The 22,322-nt window shown below is 36.1% G+C and overlaps 1 protein-coding gene across 6 annotated transcripts in view; it reads right to left on the minus strand.

Annotated features, from left to right (window-relative positions):
* STXBP6 (syntaxin binding protein 6) overlaps positions 1-22,322 on the minus strand; it is a 97,585-nt gene that overhangs the window by 18,311 nt on the left and 56,952 nt on the right. For all 6 annotated transcript variants that reach the window (XM_054275975.1, XM_054275970.1, XM_054275974.1 and 3 more), the window contains 2 exons: positions 6,792-6,922; positions 4,822-4,987 (listed from right to left, as the gene is read on the minus strand). In XM_054275975.1, the coding sequence (XP_054131950.1) occupies positions 4,822-4,987; positions 6,792-6,922 (297 nt within the window). The remainder of the gene's footprint in view (positions 1-4,821; positions 4,988-6,791; positions 6,923-22,322) is intronic.

Here is a 22,322-nt window from a genome sequence, read left to right on the forward strand (position 1 = left end):
AATAACATCTATCTGCAGAGAGCTTTTGAAACATGTTGCAACCTTTTAATCAATATCATCATTAGTTTATGAGTCCAGGCAGTTGTATTTCATCTTAACTGTACAGCTGGAGGATGTGATCTCTAGTGTTCATTCCCTGTAACACACCATGGGGCCAGGCTAGTTTCCCTTCTCACAGGTAGGATTTTCATAGGTAAGGATTTTCTTATTTTCTTTATACTTTATTTTTTTTTGGTCATGATCTGGTCTGAGTGCTAATAAATGGTCAAATTAAAAAAAAAAAGGCCGTTATTTGTAGTTTTCCAAGCCAAATACATTCACACACTTTGGGATTCTTCTAGGGTTCAACACCATCATAGCATTTGATGTCTCTGCCTTTCTACATCAATACAGTATTAAAGTTTAATCAAATTACTGAAATTAGAAATTAATTTTCCCTTTTACATATTTCGTTTGTCTGTCGCCCAGGACTGTTTTTTTTTCCTTCTTTAAAAGAAACAGAAAAGCAATTATGTTTTACATTTCTAGCAGTTCTGGAGAATATACAGAACAAGGATTAAGAGATGAATGGACAGGTCACAAATTCCTTACAGAAAATCTTATCTTCTCCCATTAATGTTCTTAATTACTGGCATTGATGCCAGGACAGGTTGTTACTGTATAATGTGTATTAGTTATACATTAAGGAAATACCTAACTAGGATCAATTTAATATTAACACAATCTATACCCACTTTCCAAATGGAAAAATATATTTAAACTTGTAAAACTTTAAATGCTAATCTAATACATTTATAATTAATTCTAAGTAAGCAATATTTTCAATAATAATTAAGATTTATACTAAATGACAGTCTAACCAATCAGACACTTTCAGAATCAGTAACTATAACAAAGCACAGAGCCCCAGTCCAGCTCTGTAAACATCAAAATCTAACAACTAGATTAAAAAAAAAACCAAAAAAAACCCAAAAAAACCCCAAAAAAATTCTATGGCAAACAGCAATATTCTGCATCTTGGAGAGAACATCTTACTTAAACCTTCAGTCTTCAGAAAGTCAAGCAAAGATGTTGCTTAATGCTTTCCACATTACCTTGTCTCAGAGTCAACCTTTATAATGTTAAATGTCCCTTCTCAATTTATGTATCCCTACAGATTTTGCAAAAACATAATGTACTTTTGTTTTCCTTACAAGTTTCCTCTTTTAGAAGTTAATTTAGAGCTCAGATTATATGCCAAATTTCTATCTCAAAAAAGATCTCAACTATTCTTATTAATTTGAATCTCAATACATGGCTTATGTGTTTAAGATCAGTAAAATACATACAGTTAAGTAAAACTGCAAAGCAGAATTAATCTTGACATGAATATGCAGGACATAAGAGCAAGCATCTGAAATAGTCTTAGGCAGCAGAAAACACTTCTAATATTTTAATCTTTAGAATGATAATAACTGAGTATTTGGTATATGTTGGCAAAAAAATACCTAAATAAACTGAAAAAAAAATTGTTTCTGTATGGGAACATGGCTAAATTTGATTGGTCATTTCAAAACAGCAAACCACCAAAATAACAGATATTGCAGATAAGTCACCTTTGTTGTTATTGTTTTTTAATTTTTTGAGGGTCAAATTCATTTCTATCAGAATTAATTTACATGTGAATGTCTGCAAGAGTAGTATGTTCAAATATACATTGTTTTCAATGTCTTTCAGGTGAGAACTGAAACAAACAACCAGGTATCTGACAAAAGGGAGGGCAACAATTGTCTTTTTTCCCATCCTAATTCACAGAGTCATATAACGGCCTGGGTGGGAAGGGACCTTAAAGATGGATCTATTTCCAAACCCCCACCATGGACAGGGATGCCACCCACTAGATCAGGATGCTCAGGGCAATTTCTAACACAAGTTTTTGTTTGTCTCCTTTGGTCAGTCATTAATCTTGCTGTGTATGGTAAACACCACTATATGCTTAGCAGGTCTCAAATGTGGTAAGCCAATATGAGTAATACTGTATGGCAAAAGCACTCATTATCATTCCCACACTGGTATTTTATTCTTGGAGGAAAAATAGTGATTCATTAATAACTCCTGCAGGGTGTCCTACAGAAAAGGTCACAAAGGTAAAGATGCCATCATTTTGGGTTTCCAAGAATATTTTGATTAATTCAGCAGAACAATTGTTAAATATCAATGTGTAGAGGGGTAGGACAAAGCTTAAAACTGAATGCATTTCTAATAAGCATCTAAAGGTGGCAGCAAATGTTTGTTCTTTATTATAGGGCCTGAGTTAATCTCTGAAGAGTTTCAATCGCTGTATCTCAAGGTCCTATCCAGAAATGAGAACCAAATGCATCCTCAGTGTCAGTTTAATGCTATGTCAAGAATCAAGCTGTTCCAATGAACACAACCTCTAAGGGTTTCTGCACACCAGCCATCTCCAACTTTGCTTTGCAAAAGCAATACAACCTGACTAACTATGGCCACCAAATAACATAACACAAAGATACTCCAAATTACACACATTCCAGTATCATAACCTGTATGGTATAAATTTACACAAGGGAAAAATCAGTCAAAAAAGGCCTCTAGCCCCAAAGCCTGCCTTTCTTCTCCACCATAACATCCAGAATGCATGTAAGCTACGGACACGGCTCACCTAAATTCTAAACATAAGACAAACCTGAAATATTTAGTTTAAGACACTAGTAGGAGGAATCTTGTTACAGTCTGCCTAAACTTGAATTTTTTCTTTGTTCTCAGAATTAGCACCCACACCATCAGTCAGTTCTCATTATTGCTGCAAGTACTGATGTCATTAATCAAGTTACAGAAAATAGTCTAGCCTATTTAACTCTGCAAACCATAATTACATGACACACAAATGAAAATAAGGCAAAAAATTATTCTGCAGAAGGAGAGTCAGTAGCAGGGCTCTGGTCTATAGGGGGAAATGCATGGGTATCTGTGTGAGAGAGAGAAAGGAGGTAAAAGGAGGAAGGCCATGAAGAGGGTCTGGAGTTCCACCAGAACACCCTTATTTACTTAAAGCTAAGCTCCTAAGCACTTCCTGCAGAAACAGGAGTAGCATGAGTTTCACTTTCTTCACACTTATGCTTTAGGAAGGAACAAGGTTCAATAAGATAAGTAGGCTTGTAAACAAGCCCTTCAAGTTCTTTCATCTTCAGTTCCACTTAGGAAGAACTGTTCTTTGGTGGCAATTTTTTTATTTTTGAAAATATGCATTAGCTACAAGATACACATTACACACATGCCTTGGGCATATCTATATAATGACTTAAAAAACCATGTGAATGCATGCATATATATATTCTAATAATTTATTTTTAAAAAAAAATTTGTAGAGTATTAGAAGTTAAACTGTCAAACCATCAAAAAGTATTAATTTCACATCCCCAGAAAGTTCACAAAACTATCACTTTAAATGTTATGTTGCCTTGGCTGAGGGAATGAAGTGACAAGCCTTGAAATCTGACTGCACTAAGATTTAAGTATGCTTTGACTAGTTAGCAAAAAAACACCAACATAACAGCAACAACAAAAAACCCCATGTTGTAAATTCTCAACTGGATATAATATAGTTCAAACTATATCCTCAGGTCTATGTTCTTTGGTTTGCTTGGCTACATTTGGACATTAATTTCTCTAGTCGGGATGAATTTGAGCTTGACAACACATTTCAACATACATTCCAGAAAATCCTCTTGGTATTTCAGGTTTTGGACTAAATGGGTTTTGATACAAACAGCTGGCTCAGTGAGGCTGACACAGCAAGTCACTTAAATTTAGTCAACTATTTACAGTTTGTACAGGTTCTTTCAAATTTAAACCTACCCACAGTGTATCACCAAGTGTGAGGAAAAAGTCAATAGTGTGAAGAACAGCAGAAGCACTGTATCCATGAGCAGATTCATTAGTTCCTACACAATGTCTATATGCAGCACTGTGTGTGTACATACACAGACCAGACTTGTGTCCAGTCAGAATGGCATGCAAGGAATATGGAAATTGTCATCACCTGCTATCAGAGGATTACTGAACACTCCCATTTTATCTAGGAAGCTGCCAAAGGTAGAATTTGGGTGTGCTTCATGGGACATGGTAGAGTCTAGTGTGTGTTGAAAAAGTAGAAGTTAAACATCTATTTATGAACCTCAGTGGCAGTTTTTTCCACTCTGATGACACTTGTTCAGGATAAATTTAATACTGGGTCAGTTGAATCAGGAAATCGATTTTGGACAGGTCAAGCTTAAAAGAATAATACAAGTTCAAAGGCAAAATGAGTTTTGCTTTATTAATAACAACTTATTTGCAGGAAGGAAGGAAGGAAGGAAAATTAGCAAACAGATAACCAACATGAGACTTCACATATGAAATAGAAAAATTACAAAGTATATCTTCACCCACTAATGCAGCTCTCTCCTCACCACCACACCAAGAAGAAAACAAAGAAATTCTATTCACGTGGAAAAGGGAAGAATGAGAGACCACACAAGAAATGTTGCACATTTTTTCTTAGTTTGAGAAGGCACTAAAAGAAAACTACTGATTGACAAAGTTATCTGTATCTGTTATCAGTTTCAGTAGCTAAAAGAAGAGGAATGAAAAGGTAACAGAAGAGTGTGAAGTGGTGCTTGGTGGAGAAATGCTGAAGCCTAGAAGTTTACTGCTAAGTTAGCATGTTCAGACCCATGATTTCAAGATGTCATTAGGCTGCAAGGTTATCTGAACACAGAATAAATCACATGCAAATACTTTCATGTCCAGCTGCAAAGTATTAAGCTTTGATTCACTTACCTCCCATAATTTTAGATTGGCAGTTGATAAATTCTGGCTTCTTGTCTGTAAGGTATCGCTGACAAGTGTGATGTAGAACCTGAAAGAATGTGCATTTTTCTGAAGCTGTGTTTGCTACCCATTGATCAAACGCATTTTCAAATAGTAAATCGAATTCTGGGGAATCCTAGAAGAAAAAAAAAAAGAAGACTACTACTATACCTGTTTTAAAAATGATTTAGAGAAAGATATTTTATGAAACGTACTGTATTGCAAAAAGCAGAAAGGTTATGCAAGTAATAACCATCCTGGTATTACTGCATATTTTTGAATGAAAAAGACCAAACAGGCGGGAAGGCTTTTTTTTACTGTTATTTTTAATGAGGAATAGTCAGCTATGACAAAAAGATCTGAAAAAAAAATTATATTTTAGATAAAAAAAATTAAAAGCCAAATTCTCATAGGAAGCCATTGCTGTCTTCAGATATACAGTTATTTGTGTCATCTATATTATGCAAGCATTTATGTCTCTCAACACAAAATCTATGGTCACACTATGTTGTAGAAGATGTGGATCTGCTCTCCATGCTCAACCAAACAAATAAGCTAAGTCCTAAGCAATTAACAAGTCCTAGTTATTGTATTTAATTCATTTTCATAAAGTGTTGCAAAGGACTCGGGATAACATGAGCGAAAGGCCACTCCTAGAACAAATCACAGTGCAGTTCTATACCAGATTCTACTGCCAAAATAAAAGGAATTGATGCAAGAATCATGCTATACATTTAATATTTGGGAAACACTGCTTTGCAAGCTGATCTAGTAATTGTTGATTTCCAGCTGATAACCCTGGGAATTCACAAAGAGATGAGCTTGAAGGAAACATTTCTAAGCTTAAGAGCTTGGTAGGACTTTCAATCTGTTATGTACCTAGCTGCATAGCAGATGCTGTAAAAGGACCTAAAACTCTTATCCATTACCTCTTTGTCATTTCACTTGCTTTCATAGTCCCTTTACCCATAGAAAACATAATTCCACTCCTTGCATTTCATAAGGCAGTGGCCAAGGGCTTCTTTTTTGTACCAAGTCTTTAGGTAGTAACTAGACTTGGTACTAGGGACTTAGGTACTAACCAAGACTTGGGTAGTGATAGAATTTGGTGCACCATAGTTAAGATGCTTAGGTGGCTGATCAGAGCACAGCTTTGAAGAAACAAGGGAGCTAGTCACAAAAATATTTTGCGATAAAAAAAACCACAAAATCGCTTTGGGAGTACATAATATGAGACACATTTTTAACTTTTAATTATGTTGTTTTAGTACTGGAGAATTGCATTCATAAGCCTAAGACATATTCGTACAAGCTCATCTTGAGATAGCTCAAGGTGAGCTGCATAGCCCAAATTAAAGGAATAATTCCACAGCTATTTAATATAGGGTTGATTTGTTTTATTTTATTTTTGGTAGTTTTTTGTTTAAATCGGTGTTCACTTGCCATTTGCAGCTAAAGGACACTACCACATTTTCTAGCATAAGATAAGGAATGCCAAAATATCTGAGGAAAGGACTGTCCTAGAAAAAATGCAGGATTCACAAGATTTCACAAATTTGAATCTCAGCAACTCCTCTGTACTTACTTCTACCTATTGCTCTATCTCATAGCACAGCTGCATGCCAAAGTAGACCCCAAGGGGCTTAAAGCTGAAGCAAACAAGGCTCTTACTCTGCTCTTTACAAAGAAAAGAGAAAGTAGTAAGGAAAGTATGGAAAGATAAGAAGAAAAAATCTATAGGACTGAGTTTTAGTCTCCTCCTATGTTTCCCATTAAAATTTACTTCACATATCCCACTTAGCTATTTCTTTTTTTGAGAATTTGCACTTAAACCTGTATCTGATATTTCCAGATACCCTTTGAATAGAAAGAATGCCTGGTTCCCAAATCAGTTACATATCAGCTCAATTTTCGTTCTCTAGAAAAGAGTTCGAACTCACCCGATTAGGGTCTATACCATTGACCTGGCGGAGCTGCTCGAGCATCCACTGTGTTCTCCTCACAAACGACGTGGAGCCTTCAAATTGCTTCACCTTTGTAATAGATGCTTGGGCTGGTTTCTTGTTTGTCACTGAACATAGAGAAAAACATATAACTGAAATGGGCTTTGTGATTCAGGAGCATGCTGTTTACTTCACTTACCAGTAGCTGTTTTGCTGGTGTATTTTCTACAGTGTCTCATGAAGCAAATACATGTCACCAATTCTGACAGCAGAATGCATTATCTTTCCAGGATAACATACTGAAAAGCATATTCCTTATTCTCAGAATGGTGGTATGATGCCAAACAAGCTGTTTAGTACTCAGAATTGGATATATTTTAGCCATTATCAACTTAAGTTACCAACATCCTGTAAAAAACCCCAGCATGACAACAAAGGTCTTTCCATTTCATTCTTACAATCACAGAATGGTCTGGGTTTGAAGGGTCCTTAAAGATCACCCAGTTTCTATCTCCCTGCCATGGTCAGGTTGCTCATAGCTCCGTCCAGTCTGTCCTAGACATCTCCAGTGACAGGTCACTGACCAACTTTCTGGGCACCCTGTCCCAGTGCCTCACCACCCTCCCAGTAAAGACTTGTTTTCCCTAATAACTAACCTAAATCTACTCTCTTGCAGTGTGAAGCCATTTCCCTTTGTCCTATCACGACATGCTCTTGTAGAAAGTCCCTCTCCAGATTTCATGTAGGCTCTCAGGTGCTGGAAGGCTGCAATTAGGTCATTTCAAAGCATTCTCTTCTTCAGGATGAAAAAACCCAATTCTCTCAGATTTTCCTTATAGGAAAAATGCACCATCAATTACCTTACTGTTCTCTTTCCCCCATACTAATTTGCTTAGGTGTCTCATATTCAGCACTGAGTATTAATACTTTCTTTCTCTCAATTTAGGAAAACAGAGAAGGAAAAAAAAACCAACCATATGACCATGTAAGTATATACACCTTATTGAAAAAACCTATCACTTTAGACTAAATTTCATATTGCTGATTGAAAAATATAAAGTGCTTTTCCAGTCTTTTCACAACATGGTACATGAAGGACATCCTTGTATAACACCACCAACATTTGTGACATTTGATTGCCAGCCAAGAAACATAGGTATATGTGCTTACTACATAGTAAATCCATCAAATTAGACAATAGTCTGTGAAAAACACAGGCATAAGAATTAAGGAACTAAAGTTTTTTGACACCTTCCCTTCCAAATATTAGGTACCACAAACAACAACCATGAATAAGAATTATATTACTTATTATAAAGAAAAGGTATGTTAAAAACCACAAAAAAGAAGACTGCGCTGATTTTGGAAAAGAATAAAAAAAAGCAATACAATTCTCAAATAAATGTATCATTAAGTCAGAATCGTGTTTTCAGAGAGCACTTAATAAGGCTAGCTTTTCAACAGCAGGAAAATTGACTTCCTGCAGTAGATGTTTTCTCTAAACAAATATTCTTTTAATCAGTGTAACCCCATGGAAGTTATATAAGTAGCTTTAGACACTTTCTGTAGTCAAATGTGTATTTTATTTACATGCCAGTTTTCTGTTGCTGTATATTGTCACTCCCAAACACATTTCCAACTTCAGTGAAGAAATAATTTGTATAATCATTGTATTGCATAATCTACTAAAGCTGGTGTGTCATCTATTTTTTTCCTACCTAAACTCTTTCCAAAAATAATTTTGCCCATATGGTCCACCAAATAAGAGTATTATTGGAAAAGTTGCTTTTCTCTGCTTTTAGATGCTGGCAGTCAAAGAGAGCTTCTAAAATAATCAAGACTTAAACAGCAAGATTGCTTATTTTTGTGCACCCCATTTGCCCAAATATTCAGGAAAAGTAACAGGCTTCCCACTCTGAAAAAGCGTGCTGCATGCACTTCTGCACTCAGAAGATAGTTAAACACTAAGTAAATACTGATGTAATACCTTATCATTCCATGAAGTTAAAAAGTTAATATTGGTTCTTAGGATGAAAATTTTAAAACACACAGATCAGTGTCTTGTTGTTAAATGTACTTTGAAATACATTAGCAAAAGCAGATGAATATGAAAAGCTCTTTTCAGTATCTCAGATTTAGATGTTTTCAGTTCTGAGTGTGTCTGTGAAAGTCCTAACACCAACTTGATAAACAGAAAATTCATTCCAAGGAAATTGTAGCAGGAAAAAAGAAAAAAGAGATACTAGCATTCCACAAGGGAGATAATTGCTTTTAAGAAGCTACCTTGGAATGGAAAGCACAGCTGGACTCAGTATATTGATCAGCCTATTGACAACAATGTAGCAAACAAGTTGCCAGAAATCTCATTGACAGTGGAAGCACTGAGAGCCAAACTGGTGCATGGTAAAGTAGGTGATTAGAATCTTACATCAAATGGTACAGAACACAGAAGATCAATGTAGTTACCTGTAGAAAGGTAGCAGCAAAATTAGACCACAATGACTACTGAAATGCAAAGACTGCTATTACTAAGAAGTGAGATTAGTATTAAAGATTCATTGCTGCCTCCATGGCCCATGCATCCAAATGTAACAATCCAAATAAGTCACGAAACCTATCTATACCTACAGGGTATATACAGGTTCTGTTTCTACTTCAAACCTACACAACAGCGAGTGCGAAACAAACTCAAAAACTGTACAAGTTGATGTGCCTATCTTCCCTAAATTTACTCTTTGTTTGTATTCAAACACTTTACAGCATACTACTAGACCAAGTTTCACATATCTTCTACAAATCAGTACTAACTGAAGGTTATTTAACAGTGGCTCAACTTTTATGGCCTGTGGATTATTCTCTTTCCATGCAAAATGGGCAATGATCTACTGCTAAATGAGCTATGTATTAAAAAGAAAAAAATTGTGCCTAATATATGTAAACCACACATATAATTAATACTATCAGCTCTGCAAAACAAAGGGTTTGACACCAGGAAACACTAGATGTTTTTCCCTCTCAGAGTCTCATAGATAAACAATCACAAAATGTGTAGCCTTAAACTTTAATATAGCAAACTGCCTATTGTTCTGAAGGCTTATACATGACATACATTTAAATGCTCTTGGAAACAGGGGGCATTAATCTTTCAAGGTGAGAATATAAAATTTTACAGATGATATTTAAACACTAAATGTCTAATCTCAGCATCTCCAGAAACTGGTTCACTTGACACATCCAAAATCTACTTTTCCAAACTTCTTTATATAGCACTTTTAATAATCAATAAACAGCAGCTTTGTCTTCATTAGGAGCCATTAGTGCTCTGTACTGCAGTGAAAGATTTACATTACATTTCCAAACTTCATCACCTCCCAAAAATGCCTATTATTGATGAATTATAAAAGCATCTTGATTAGATGACTGTTTCTGTATCATCCACCACATACCTCTGGGAGAGGCCAAGAGGGCTACTCCTCTACGAAGGAATCTACAAGGACCTTGGGTATGTCATCACCTTAAGGAGAAATTCAGTCTTAAAATAAATGGTGCAATCCTCTTGGGAAAACAGCAGCTCCTCCTTTACATCTCACACTCATGATTACTGTGCACAGCCAAACAGATCTAGTTGCATTTCACCTTTTGTGTGGTATTATTTTAGGAAACATTAGCATTTCTATAGCATTCAAAAAATCAGCTACTCATGAACCCACCAAACATGCTTTAAAACCATCACTTAGTCCATGACAGCTTGACAGTAATATGGCAGTCACTGTAACTACTGAGAAACCCTTTGGCAGCCAGGAAAACCATCCTCACTAGCTGCTCATTATATTGCTTAAAAAACTAGAGCACTTCACCAGCCACTGAGTGGGAGTTATCTTGCAAACACATAAAAAGTATTTTCTAAAAAAAAAAAGAAAAAATGTGAAAGTAATTACATATACCTAGGCGTATTCCCTCTCCAACAAATCATTTAGGCATTTTTGCTAAGATCTTACATCATCATCATCTATCTTAATAAAAGCCAATATTTAAGTTATGCTTCAATTTTAAGTGGTTTTTTTTGTTTGCTTTGCCTTTTTTTCTAAAACTGTAACACTGTGCCTTCAAAATAACAAGCTGTAGCAGTGTGGACAAAATACATTTATTTGGAACCCATCAATAAATGGTAGGTTCATATAGCATTTCTGCATGTCATAGACGAAAATAAGATTTCTTCTTTTTAAGCAACATAGAGTTATCAGTGAAGTAAGAAAATGTGAGAAATCAGCTACAGTAACTTATGATGGAAGACTTTGTGAGGTTGGTGACTTTTTTGTATCTTTGTCCAGTTGCTACTCAATTCTGCAATGTTGTCTCAGAGGACAAAGCACAAGTAACTTGTAGAAATGCCCCAGAAGTTTGAGAAAGAAGTATTTCTTGGGTTTTCTTTCAAATGTCAAAATACAAAGGCTCGAAGAAAAGGCATTAAGATACCTATGAGGCCTGGCCCCCATTTGCTATTCTTACCTATATAACTCCAAAGCAAAAGGAAAGAAAATATGATCTATCTCTATTCCTTCAGTATAAGAAAGTCTTTCTGTCACTAAGACAACCTTACAATCGTTTCCCCCTCATTTCAAAATCTTACACTCTTCCCAAAGCAAGGAAATGAAGACTAGGCAGGGGAAAGGACACACACACATTCCCTTAACCCTTATGATGGTAGAAGTTTGTATTACTCTGTTCTGCAAGGCTACAAGGTCGTTCAAGCTACTACTGTTCAGGCCACATGGTCCCCAAAGTATGGTCTTGGCAGGCAACTCCCAGATTTTCCTACAATACCTTTCCAACAATCAGAAAAATAAAGCTGAGATCAAGATGGAGCAAACAGGTGCATTCTGACTTATTTAGGTCATGAGGAGTAAGAGCCAGATATACATGAAACTGTCTTAGTATACCATGTGAATTTTAGGAAAACTGTTTCCAATCTGCTTTGCTACCTATCAATTCCAGCTCTGAGTCTGAGCACCAAAACTTGTAGTGTTTCATGTTTTCTCAGAACAGTTTCAACTAATACTGATTTAATGTGCAGTCTGAATTAATTCTAGAACTTTGAGCCTTCCCACTGTGATTGTCCAACTATTACCTCTTGCACACCTGCCACACTTCTTAGACCTCAATGATCTATATATAATACAAAAGGATGCTCTGAGAAGACTGTGGCAAAAAGAATTCAGACTTATGTTGCCACTTCCAGGATTAATTTTTGTTTTTAGGTAGAGAGAAAAGAAAGGATATGTTTTAAGCAAAAGACGGCTAGCCTCACTGAAAATAAACAAAACCAGCTAAAACTGGGGCAGGTTTAAATTCCCGCTTGCTGGTCAAAATGTTCATAAGTTGAGGCCTGACTTCTCAGAATGGCATCTCCTTTTTTTTTTTTTGCCCATATTTCCTCTTTCCTTCATTTGACAGTGCTGCTTTCTCACCATCTGGGATCTAAGGAGTTGAAAGCAGGGACAAGCAGCACAGTCCCACCTTCTCCACTTGCCAAATAGGACATGAGGATGTAAATGGCCCTAAATACACAGCAGTGTAACCAAACATTAATTCCTTCTGTTTCTTTAGGCACAGCATAATGTTTTGACATCAAATTGGAAGAAAGAGAAGCTTTCAGATACAAAAGAGGCAAACTACTCTTAAGTCTAAACACATACTGGTTTTCCCACAGCCCTTCCCAGTAGTTCAGATAACAATATGCATCATCTGTCTGCTTAAATCAGCTCTACTGCATCACTGCCCATAAGTTGCCAGCCTTGTGCTTCAGGATAAAAATGTATGAAATGCCTTTCTCTTAGTTAATGTATATTCATACATTGTTTGAAATGAAGTCCTTTGTAAGTAATACATTTTCTTTCTACATGCAAGTTATCTTTATTTGTTGACTGGTAAAAGAAAAATCAAGTACTAAAAAAATTAGTTAACCTGGAAATTCAGGTTACGATACGTGCTGCATCTTCTTAAGATAAAGGACTAGATAAAAAAAGTGTTCTGGTGACTTTAAATGAAAAAAAAAATTGCTTTGAGTTGCAATGAAAAAATACTTTTTTTTTTTGTTCATGCATATGACACCATGAAGTGTTATAAGCCTGAAGTGAGAGTCTTTGAACATGACTGTATTAATAAAAAACTGCTGCTTAGAGGCAGAATGCCTTGCCTTTGGTTCCCTCTCCCCCATTTATTTTTCACAGAACTATGTAAATAATTGTCCTTAAAAACAAACTTTATGACTATTCAAACACCTGTACCCCTCATCATCCATATCCATTGCAGAACACTCATCTTTTATTTCTATCAAAATTTTAAAGCTATAAGTATAGAAATTTTTCAGTTTTAAATTAATAACTTGCTTAAATAATTCTTAAAATACTACAGCAATATAGTTTAAGTTACTGATATCAAGGCACCTGCTTTTCATAGTGGCAGTTATATAGACAAATGTAGGTAACAGTGGCAAGAATGGCAGACTTCATTTTGTCACCAGAGAGAAAGCTTCTGCTTAACTGCAAATATCTGCAAAGGAATCTTATTAAACACATTTTCACTTCCAGAATGATGACTGAACTTCCAGGTTTTGTTTGAATTGCCTTTTACTACTTTGTACTGCAAAGCAGCCAACTTTCAGACTTTTCTCACCTCCTTTTTCCTGCGCACATCAGTCAGCTGCATCTGAGGACTCAAGATACTTCTAGTCAAAACCAGCAGATTTATTGTGTGTGCTTTTAGTTAAAACCTAGCTGAGAGGACAGCATGGTGATCAGGCAGATCTACCAAAGCAGGGTCACTCTAGGGAAGATAACAAATAGTCAAGCCATGTCCCAGGGAAGAATGATGAATTTCTCACAACACACACACCAAAATCTTCATCAGGGGACCTCTCAATTAGAATAGAGCTCCAGCTGATCCTGACCTAGAGCATTTTATTTTAGTAGTTCACCTTTTCCTGGCATGATAGAGTCTTGTCTCTTAATTGGAGAATATTTGGTGATTGAGAATTTCAGTTCACTCTATTTTTCTGGATCACTTATACCCTCAATCTTCTTTGCTCTCCTTTCCTTAAAAGGAAGGCAGCATTCTACAAAGACTTTGCTGAACAGCAAGCATACTTTAAAATCACTTTGTAAGCATGTATGCACACTGCATAAAATCTCATTTCAATTTAGCTTAGAAATCAAGGCCCAAGACACAAACCATAGTGAATACATGTGTGGGTCATCCTTTTATCACATTCTGGTCACTTCAGCACCTAAAACTGTGAGGAACCAATTAAAATCAATAGCACAAAAGTACTTGTCAACCTAAGTGGAATTTGGCATAATTCCCGTGCAAGTTAACAGATGTGCATCCTTAGCAGAGAGTACACTAGGAATTACCTCACCAGCCTGAAAACAATGTTTGAACTTCACAGCAAGTGTCCTGAGAGGCAGGAAGAGGCTCTGGAAAATTAAAGCCTGAATTTGCTACTCAGTAACTCAGACAAGGAGAATGGTATTTAACAAATGGTGCTCAATTTCTAAGCTTGCTCAAATAACTTGAGAGGCTTCAGGTTATGAAACAAACTGGCCAACAACTTTTAAGATCCTACATTCTAAAAGAATCCTGTTATAAGAGGGTAGAGGGCTTACTGGAGCTTTTAAAGTTACTTAGAAAACTGTGTTTTTCTTGATTTTGCACTGAATCAGTAACCTAAAATACAACAGATGAGACTGCTACTAAAAAAAAAAATACTTTCCATTAGCAGATGTAAGAAAGGGCTATTACAGTCATCCAAGACAAAATCCCCAGCTTTTGCAATACAATGGCCTCAGTCAGAACAGCAGTGGGCAAATTATTTCATGCACTTGTAACTCAGTCTGTCCGAGAGAATTCTAGAGAACCCTCTACATACAGGTGCTATGAAAACATCTAAATCTCAATATAAGCAACTAAAAAAGTCTGTCAGACTTCAACCACTTAAAGCTATGAAGAAATTGAAACACACGCATACACACATCCCCAAACCAATAAACACCCCAGAAATATATCAGTGGGGAGGTACCTAAAGGTACAGCTGAAATGTGATATAAAGCCAAATAAGAAAATAAATTTAATCTTGGAATCATTTAAAGTTTTATTATGGGCTCCAGGTCAATACTGAAGTATTATTCAACAAGTCTATGTGGACTGAACTAATTTTGTTCAGTCTGTAAATACCAACAATAGAAGCTACTACTACAGAGGTACATTCTAATTTTGCTCTACAAAGTAACAACTATCAAAAAAATCCAATCTGAAACAAAACTGCCATGAAGCCACAAATAAACTCATGTCTGTTAAAAGCACTACTGCTTGGTTAATTTTGTTTTGAAGTACCTGAACAATAGGATTTTATCTGCCCAAGTAGATAAGTATGAATTATCTGAAAGCAGTTTTGCCTGACTGAATTGGACCAATTTCCTACCAGAAAAGAGTCAGTGAAAGTATAAATTAGTTGACAGTACACAAAGGATAAGGTAAAGGAAACTTACACTGAGGGAAGTATACTTTTTTTAAAGCAATACCCATAGTGTTCCTAGACACAGTACATTAATAACAGCCCTTGAGAGGGGAAAATCCAATTATTCTCTTTTGCAGATTTTGTGTATTAGAAATACATTTATATTTAAAGCCAAATTAAAAGTGGGTGGAAGGAAAAAAGAAGAGTTGTTCCTCAGATCCGGGTTTCTCCTACATTCAAAAGGTTAAAACTAAAATATTCTGAAGCAGATAAATGCAACAGTTTGAAAGACTGTCTGTGAAAGAAGAAAAAAAATGCCCAAAAGAACAGGCATGAAACACATAAAAGTCTGGATCAGAGAGAGCTATAATCTCAAATATTTAAAGTAGTTTCACTATCTAGGACTCAGCAGTTTGAACTTGAGACACCAGACATGCCCCCTTAGCTTCCAGCCATGCCGTGAATGGTGGTACAAGGTCTACAATGGATGGAGCTGCCTGCTGTCTTGGTGGGTGGTTCTACAGAGAACATTACTAGGACTGCAGTCAAATTTAAAAAAAGCTCCTCCATATATCAGGAGAGAAAAATTACAATGTTACAATAGTGCAAAAAAGCCCTAAACCATATTAGCATTTAGAGGACAGGCACTTCTCCAAACTAGGAGAAGTACAGTAAAATGACTTTGAAAAGGGGAGGGGTAAAAAAAAAAAAAAAAACAAAAAAAGGCCATAAGAACACAGTCTGGATATGAAGAAATGCTGAAAAATTGCCAACACTCTGAACATCAAGAGAACTGATACTACAAGCAACACTATAATGTCTTGAAGGTTTGTTCCTACTTTTGTCACTATGCATTCATCCAAAATGCAACAGGAGGGGTGTATTTTACAGTGGATGAACTGCTCATTACATCTCCCTGTACTTAACCCTTCTAATTGATTTTCAGCTTTCCTAAAGTAGAAATTGAGGTGCAGACCAGCATATGATAAGGCAAATTTGGTACCTGGCAAGACTGTGAAAATGTGAAAAAACCTACAAAAAGTATTGGCAGGTTTTGGCAATCTTTCTAGAAGTATATATTTGAATTTATGAACTCTAAACACAAGCAGATTGAAAGACGAGCACAACCTGAAAAATGAAATGCGACATTGCAGCTTTTTTGTCTCGTGACATTTTATCATCTTTTGACCAACTTTTTTCAGTCCCTTGCAGCGCATTGGAGGTAACAAGAGTGGATCATATGTACCACGCTACATGTTTCACAAGAAACTCTGGAAACACACTTGAAATAGAAAATGCATTTGATTTCTTCCAGCCAGACACTAGAAGGTTCAAACTAGACCAGATGAAAATAATTATTCTGATTTGTTTTAAATGGAAGACCCTAAATGAGGCCACTTCTTGTATCTACCATAATCTGTTGAGAAGGCTCACCATACTTGTTGCCTAAATCTTGAGAAAATGGGTAATTTGTGTTCACTTTCATACATCTTTTGCCACACTTAACCTAAAGCAGAACATATCAGGTCCACCCATTCTACAGCAGGATACAGAAACACACCAATAAAACCATGTCCATCCAATAGTTTCAGAATTAACATGTAACATCCACCACTGAAAAGCAAAGTAAGATTCAAATACCAACTTTAATAAGTAAGACTTGACTGTCAGACTTCCTCACAAGGGATATTACTCTGGAAAATTAAAATCAAACACAATTTCTTTCACAGCATAATATTGTTCCAATCTTGACACATGACACTGCTAAATTCTGGAAAAGATAACCAACTAATTTATGATTGAGCAGAGATACTTTTGGCAATACTTTTAGGGAGCAAGTATAAAATCAAGTTGGTTTTTTTTTTTGATAGAACCTTTCATCTCTCACTAGATGTGTTGCATTTAACAGCATCCTGGTTCTTATTTATTGTACTTGTCATTCAAAGAAAAGTCCAATTCAGGACTAACAGAGATATCCAAACTCAATCTTCAGGGAAAAAAAAAGTCCACTGGTACGTGAGTCTTCGAAAGCATCCAGGTTGTTGACAGAGATTTAATCTGAATCTAATACTCTGCTCTTTCTGCACAAAAGTTTATGCTGCTTGTACCAATTTCATCATGAAACTCTAAGAAGCCTGTACACAGCACTCAGATTACCAAAACATTCTTGATTTCAGACAGACTGGAATTACTTTGCCAAAACATGCCAGAGTTCCTTCACAGCTGCCTGCTCATTTATACAATTTAGGATCACAAAAAAGTGAATCTGACTTCTCTCAAGGTCACCTAGTCAAACCCCTGCTCAAACTGGGGCAAACATTATCATTCAGAGAGGTTACTTAATTGCCAAAGACAGTAAATCAAATGAAGAACTTCACTTTCCTATGGGGATTGTTTTTCCTCTCCTGACTTGACAGGCAGCCCTCTACCCCAGGCAGTGGATTATTCCAGCCCAGGTGCAGGATTTCACACTTGTTTTGGCCAAACATCAGGAAGTCCCTTTCTGTTTCCCCATTCCCACATCTAGAGCCACGTTATTGAAAGTCCTACCTCCCTCCCCTCCAATTTGGTATCACCTGCAAACCTGAGGGACACAGCACATCCTGTTATCTTAGTAATGGAAAAGGAAATGAACCAGGACTGGCTGCAGAGCAGCTTCCACAGCCACCATGCCACCAGCAGCCATCCCGTTGTGACACTGAGCCCCTTCATAGACACAGAATCACAGCTCTGAGCCCCGTGTGCTCCTCTCAGCTCCTCCTCTCACCTCATAGCTCCAGCTCTGCTATACAAATTACCCCAGCTGCCTACAAGGACAGGGAAAGCTGTGCTACACGACTCTATTCCCATCTAAGTGAGTGATATTAGATCTACTCAGGTATTCATAAATTCCTTTACAAGCATCAATTTACTGCTGTAATGTAGAACATTAATGTAATGAGCTATAGATATTTTGTCTTTTAGTGTCAGTTTATGTAACACATAATTTTTACCTGCACCAATACTTTACTTTAGCATTACTTAATCATTGAAAGCTCAGGGTCTAACACTTAAAATCAGATGAAACATAGTGTTTAAGGGTCTAGTGCTGAGCAGATTTACAAATTAAATTTGATCTGCAATTTTCAATTTAAGTAATTTTTCCTTAAGCTTATAGTGAGAGCTTGAATGAACTCTAAAAATACACAGAAATGACACACTACCCAGAAATAACTCTGTTATTCAACTTAACTGCCCTCTTGCTGTCAGCATTTACTTCTGATCAAGTTCTATATTCTTAACATTTATGTCAGTCATTTTTACTGCGCCGACCACTCTGTAAAAACTGCAAGCACTTTAAGGTAGGGAAATAAAGTAAAAGAAAAAATGCACAGTATTTCTACCAGACTATAATTTTTTTCACTTCCTGCCATTCAAAATTAAACATATAAAGAAAGAGAAGAATCTCCAAACACCAGGATTAACAATGGATTGTCAATATTTGCAAAATAATTCCCATTTTTCTTGCATGAAATTTATTACTATGCAACTTACATACATTTTTGTATTTGCAGTTGTCTTTGTAAAAAGGGGTTTTTTTGTCAGTTAGTTTATGACTTCTTGGGAGTTTTTTTTATTCTCTGCTTCATATACCTCTAATACAGAAAATTCCCATCCTGAAAGAAAAGGTCCTGTTTCTTCTGAAGTTTTATGTATAGTAGAGCATTTGCTTGATTTTCTGTCCTCTAATACACAGTATTAATATCACCTATTATTCTAAGCCTCATAGCTTGTAAAGTTGCTGCTAATATCTTCTTCCCACTGCACAGTTACAGCCAAGAATCACCATGACTGTTGGCTTGTTTGCTGCCTAGTCCATGAAGGCTGTCCTGTAATTAACCTGTTAGAATCATCCATAAATACTCTTTGATAAAACAAGACAAATGGTGCAGCAAAGAAGAAAGTCTGTCATCTTGACTGTAAATTGCTTAGTTTAAATGTATCGATGTGTTTTTCAAGGGCTTGGAACTACACTAAAATTTGCTGTTTAAGACATGAGCAGAATGGCTTTAACTTGAACTACAGTAGTAGCAATAATACCTCTATAGGTTTTTCAGTTTCCTTAAGCCATTACTCTTTGTGAAATAAAAGTCTTTCTAAGCTTGCCAAAAGTCTTGAACATATAAAACCTTTATAGTAAAGCTACTGAGACCAGCATCTAGCCATGTTCTCCTCAAGACAATAACTGGCATTTCCAAAATAAAAAAGTCCAATATGAAATTTTATTATAAAAATTGAAATGAAAATACATTTGCATTACTGAAATTATTAATAGCTGCAGACAAAACATGTGACTGCATCCTGAGTAATATCTTCACAAAGCAAATCAGTATCACTGCAACACATGCATTCATACTCAGCTATGGCAATTTAGAAAGTAAATTCTGAACACTGATCAGTAGGTAAATCAAAGCACTTCCCCTGAGATACTCCATGAACTATTTCTGCATATTCTACATGAATTAAGGGCATATTTTAGAAGATACTTCAAAATTTTACTTCATTCTACACCTCCTTGCTGTCAATCTCTATACTAGAGTATTAGTAATGCTTTGTATTTTCAATGCAGATTAGTAATTCCCTGGTAAATCAATTAATGATACAGATGTTAAGTCAATGTAAGAAAAAAAGCTAATGTCCTTTGAAATTACATTTGCGATGTGATCAAACAATCAACTAAGAACCGAAGCCACAACATTCAGAACGTAATTTACATGTATTGACTTCTGAGCTTAAAAGCATTAAGAAAGAGAAAAGTATACTTATAGATCAATGGCACACATAGTTACTTTTTACACTTAAAATTCAAAAACCATATGATGAGAGCTGACCAACAAAAAAGGGTCAAAACTTCCTGAAGAAACTAATTTTCCTTTTAAGTTGCAGGTTTTGTCAATTAGGTTAAGCTTCAACAACTTTGTCCAGAGATGTAAATTACAAAATTGATCCCTCAAAAACACTCAGTGAATAACACTTTTATAATTCCACAGAAAAAATATGACAGTGTTGACTCAGATTTAAAAAATTTAAATACTGTGAAATTGTAAGTTTCTGGCGTATCGCTGTCAATATATTAAAAGCAAAACTGACTTAAGATCCCTATTTTACTGAGAACTTTAGCATTTACTGAAGACAGAAGACATGAAGTCCCTCTCCACAGACTACAACATATTATGCAATCTGTCCAGCTGGTTGACAGGCTGTCAAGAGGTGTAAGTCCCAGTCCAATCCTGATTTACACACATGGCCTTTATAGTCACTCATCAACTGATGCAATCAATACCAATCCTTTCATGACTGTCTATACTGAGGACTTAAGATTGGATGTTTTATGGATTAAAGAAGCAAAAGAACAACAAAGTTCAGCCAAAGCAAGAAGAGAAGTAACTTCAGCATCATAAGCAGCTGCCAGTGAATGTTTTTTAAGACTTATGTTGTTTAAGACTTATTAAGAACCCTCAAATTTACAAAAAATAAGTCCTGGAGAACAGTGTAACAGGACAGTTAGTAAATAAATGTAAACATTACAAGCAATCTATTTCTAGTTTTTAATGCCTAAATGGCACTTAAAAAGTTGAACCAGGACTTACTTCAGAGAATAGTGACTTACATAAAAGCCAAAGAATGGCTATTTCTAGTAAACAGGTTTTAGACTGCTCTCCTCTGCCCCTTCTCCCAACCATCTTGATTTAGATGGGATTATTTTTTGTATTTTTGGCAAGAATACATATTTTTGATGTTATGCCAAAAATTAAGAAAAATGCATATCTTATCTTGAAACACATCATCTTCTATACTCTAACACCCTTTCACATTCTTTTTGAATATAGAGAATTTACCACTGAATTATCTGTGCTTCCTTTTGCCCTGTGCTCCTCTCCTCCCCTTGCCATGGTTTAAGAAACTTATTAGGACTGCATAGCCATGATCAGAGGCTTCTTTTCTCAGTGCATCTCTATTAAGACCACTCCCATCTACATAAGACAAAAAACACCTTTAACCAATATTCCTGTGGAATACCTTTTTCTCATGCAGAGACAATTTTACATATTCAAGGATGACTATTCTAGCCTGGAAGCCAGCTATACTGCTGAACAAGGTATAATTGGTACCACAGCAACAAATCCATATAATTCCACTTAAAAAGTTCAAGCTTAGAAGCAAAACCAGAAGTACTAAACCCAACAGATGAATGAAAACGTTTGTAAAGACTGTGCTACCATCAATTCAAAAAGGAATCACTGATAATTTCAACAAAATATATTATCCAATACTAAAAAGGAAAGTAATATAAAATAGAGAGAAGATTAAATAATCATTATCTGACAAAGACAGACTCAAGGTGGCTAAAGGAAAATGCTGAGCAGTAAAAACAACACTGAAAAAGTCTAAAGCATGCTGGTATGAGCTAGTGAAAGTCTCATTTCAAATCAAAGGTTATTTACTTTACTGGGCTCAGTTCTCTGCAGTTTCAGGAAGTGGGAATGGCAGATGCAGGACTGCAGCCCATCTATCAATTTCTCAATGCTTAGGGCCCCACATTTGTATTACACACCACTGCTGTCTGCACAGTTCAGACTCCTAACACTTCCCTCTCCTATCAGAGCACTGCAACAACGGTATGACAATCTTCCTAAGTCAAGATAAAAGGAGAACAGACAAGGAGCTTTGCCACAACCTATCTTCCCCTAATGGTTTTCTTCTGCACCATCTCCCAGCCAGCCAGGCCCAGACATCAAAAGAGAACTGGATCAGAGCTTCATGTCCCTGCCCAATGTTTCAGGAGAAAACAGCTCCTGACCACTGTCATATACACATGGCCTAAGGCTAGCATTTTTTTGTTTGTACACATTGAGGACAATTTCATCCATGCAGTGCCAAACTGTGTCCTGCTTCAGCAATAAATAACTGCTTTGATTTGTTCAGCCTGGAAGAACTCACTACATTGCATCAAGACCTGTTTTATTATTAAG

This window comes from Melozone crissalis, unplaced genomic scaffold (genome assembly GCF_028551555.1).
Source record: "Melozone crissalis strain CALT ecotype California unplaced genomic scaffold, PUWL_Pcris_2 ptg000018l_1, whole genome shotgun sequence".
In the NCBI taxonomy this organism is placed as follows: domain Eukaryota; kingdom Metazoa; phylum Chordata; class Aves; order Passeriformes; family Passerellidae; genus Melozone; species Melozone crissalis.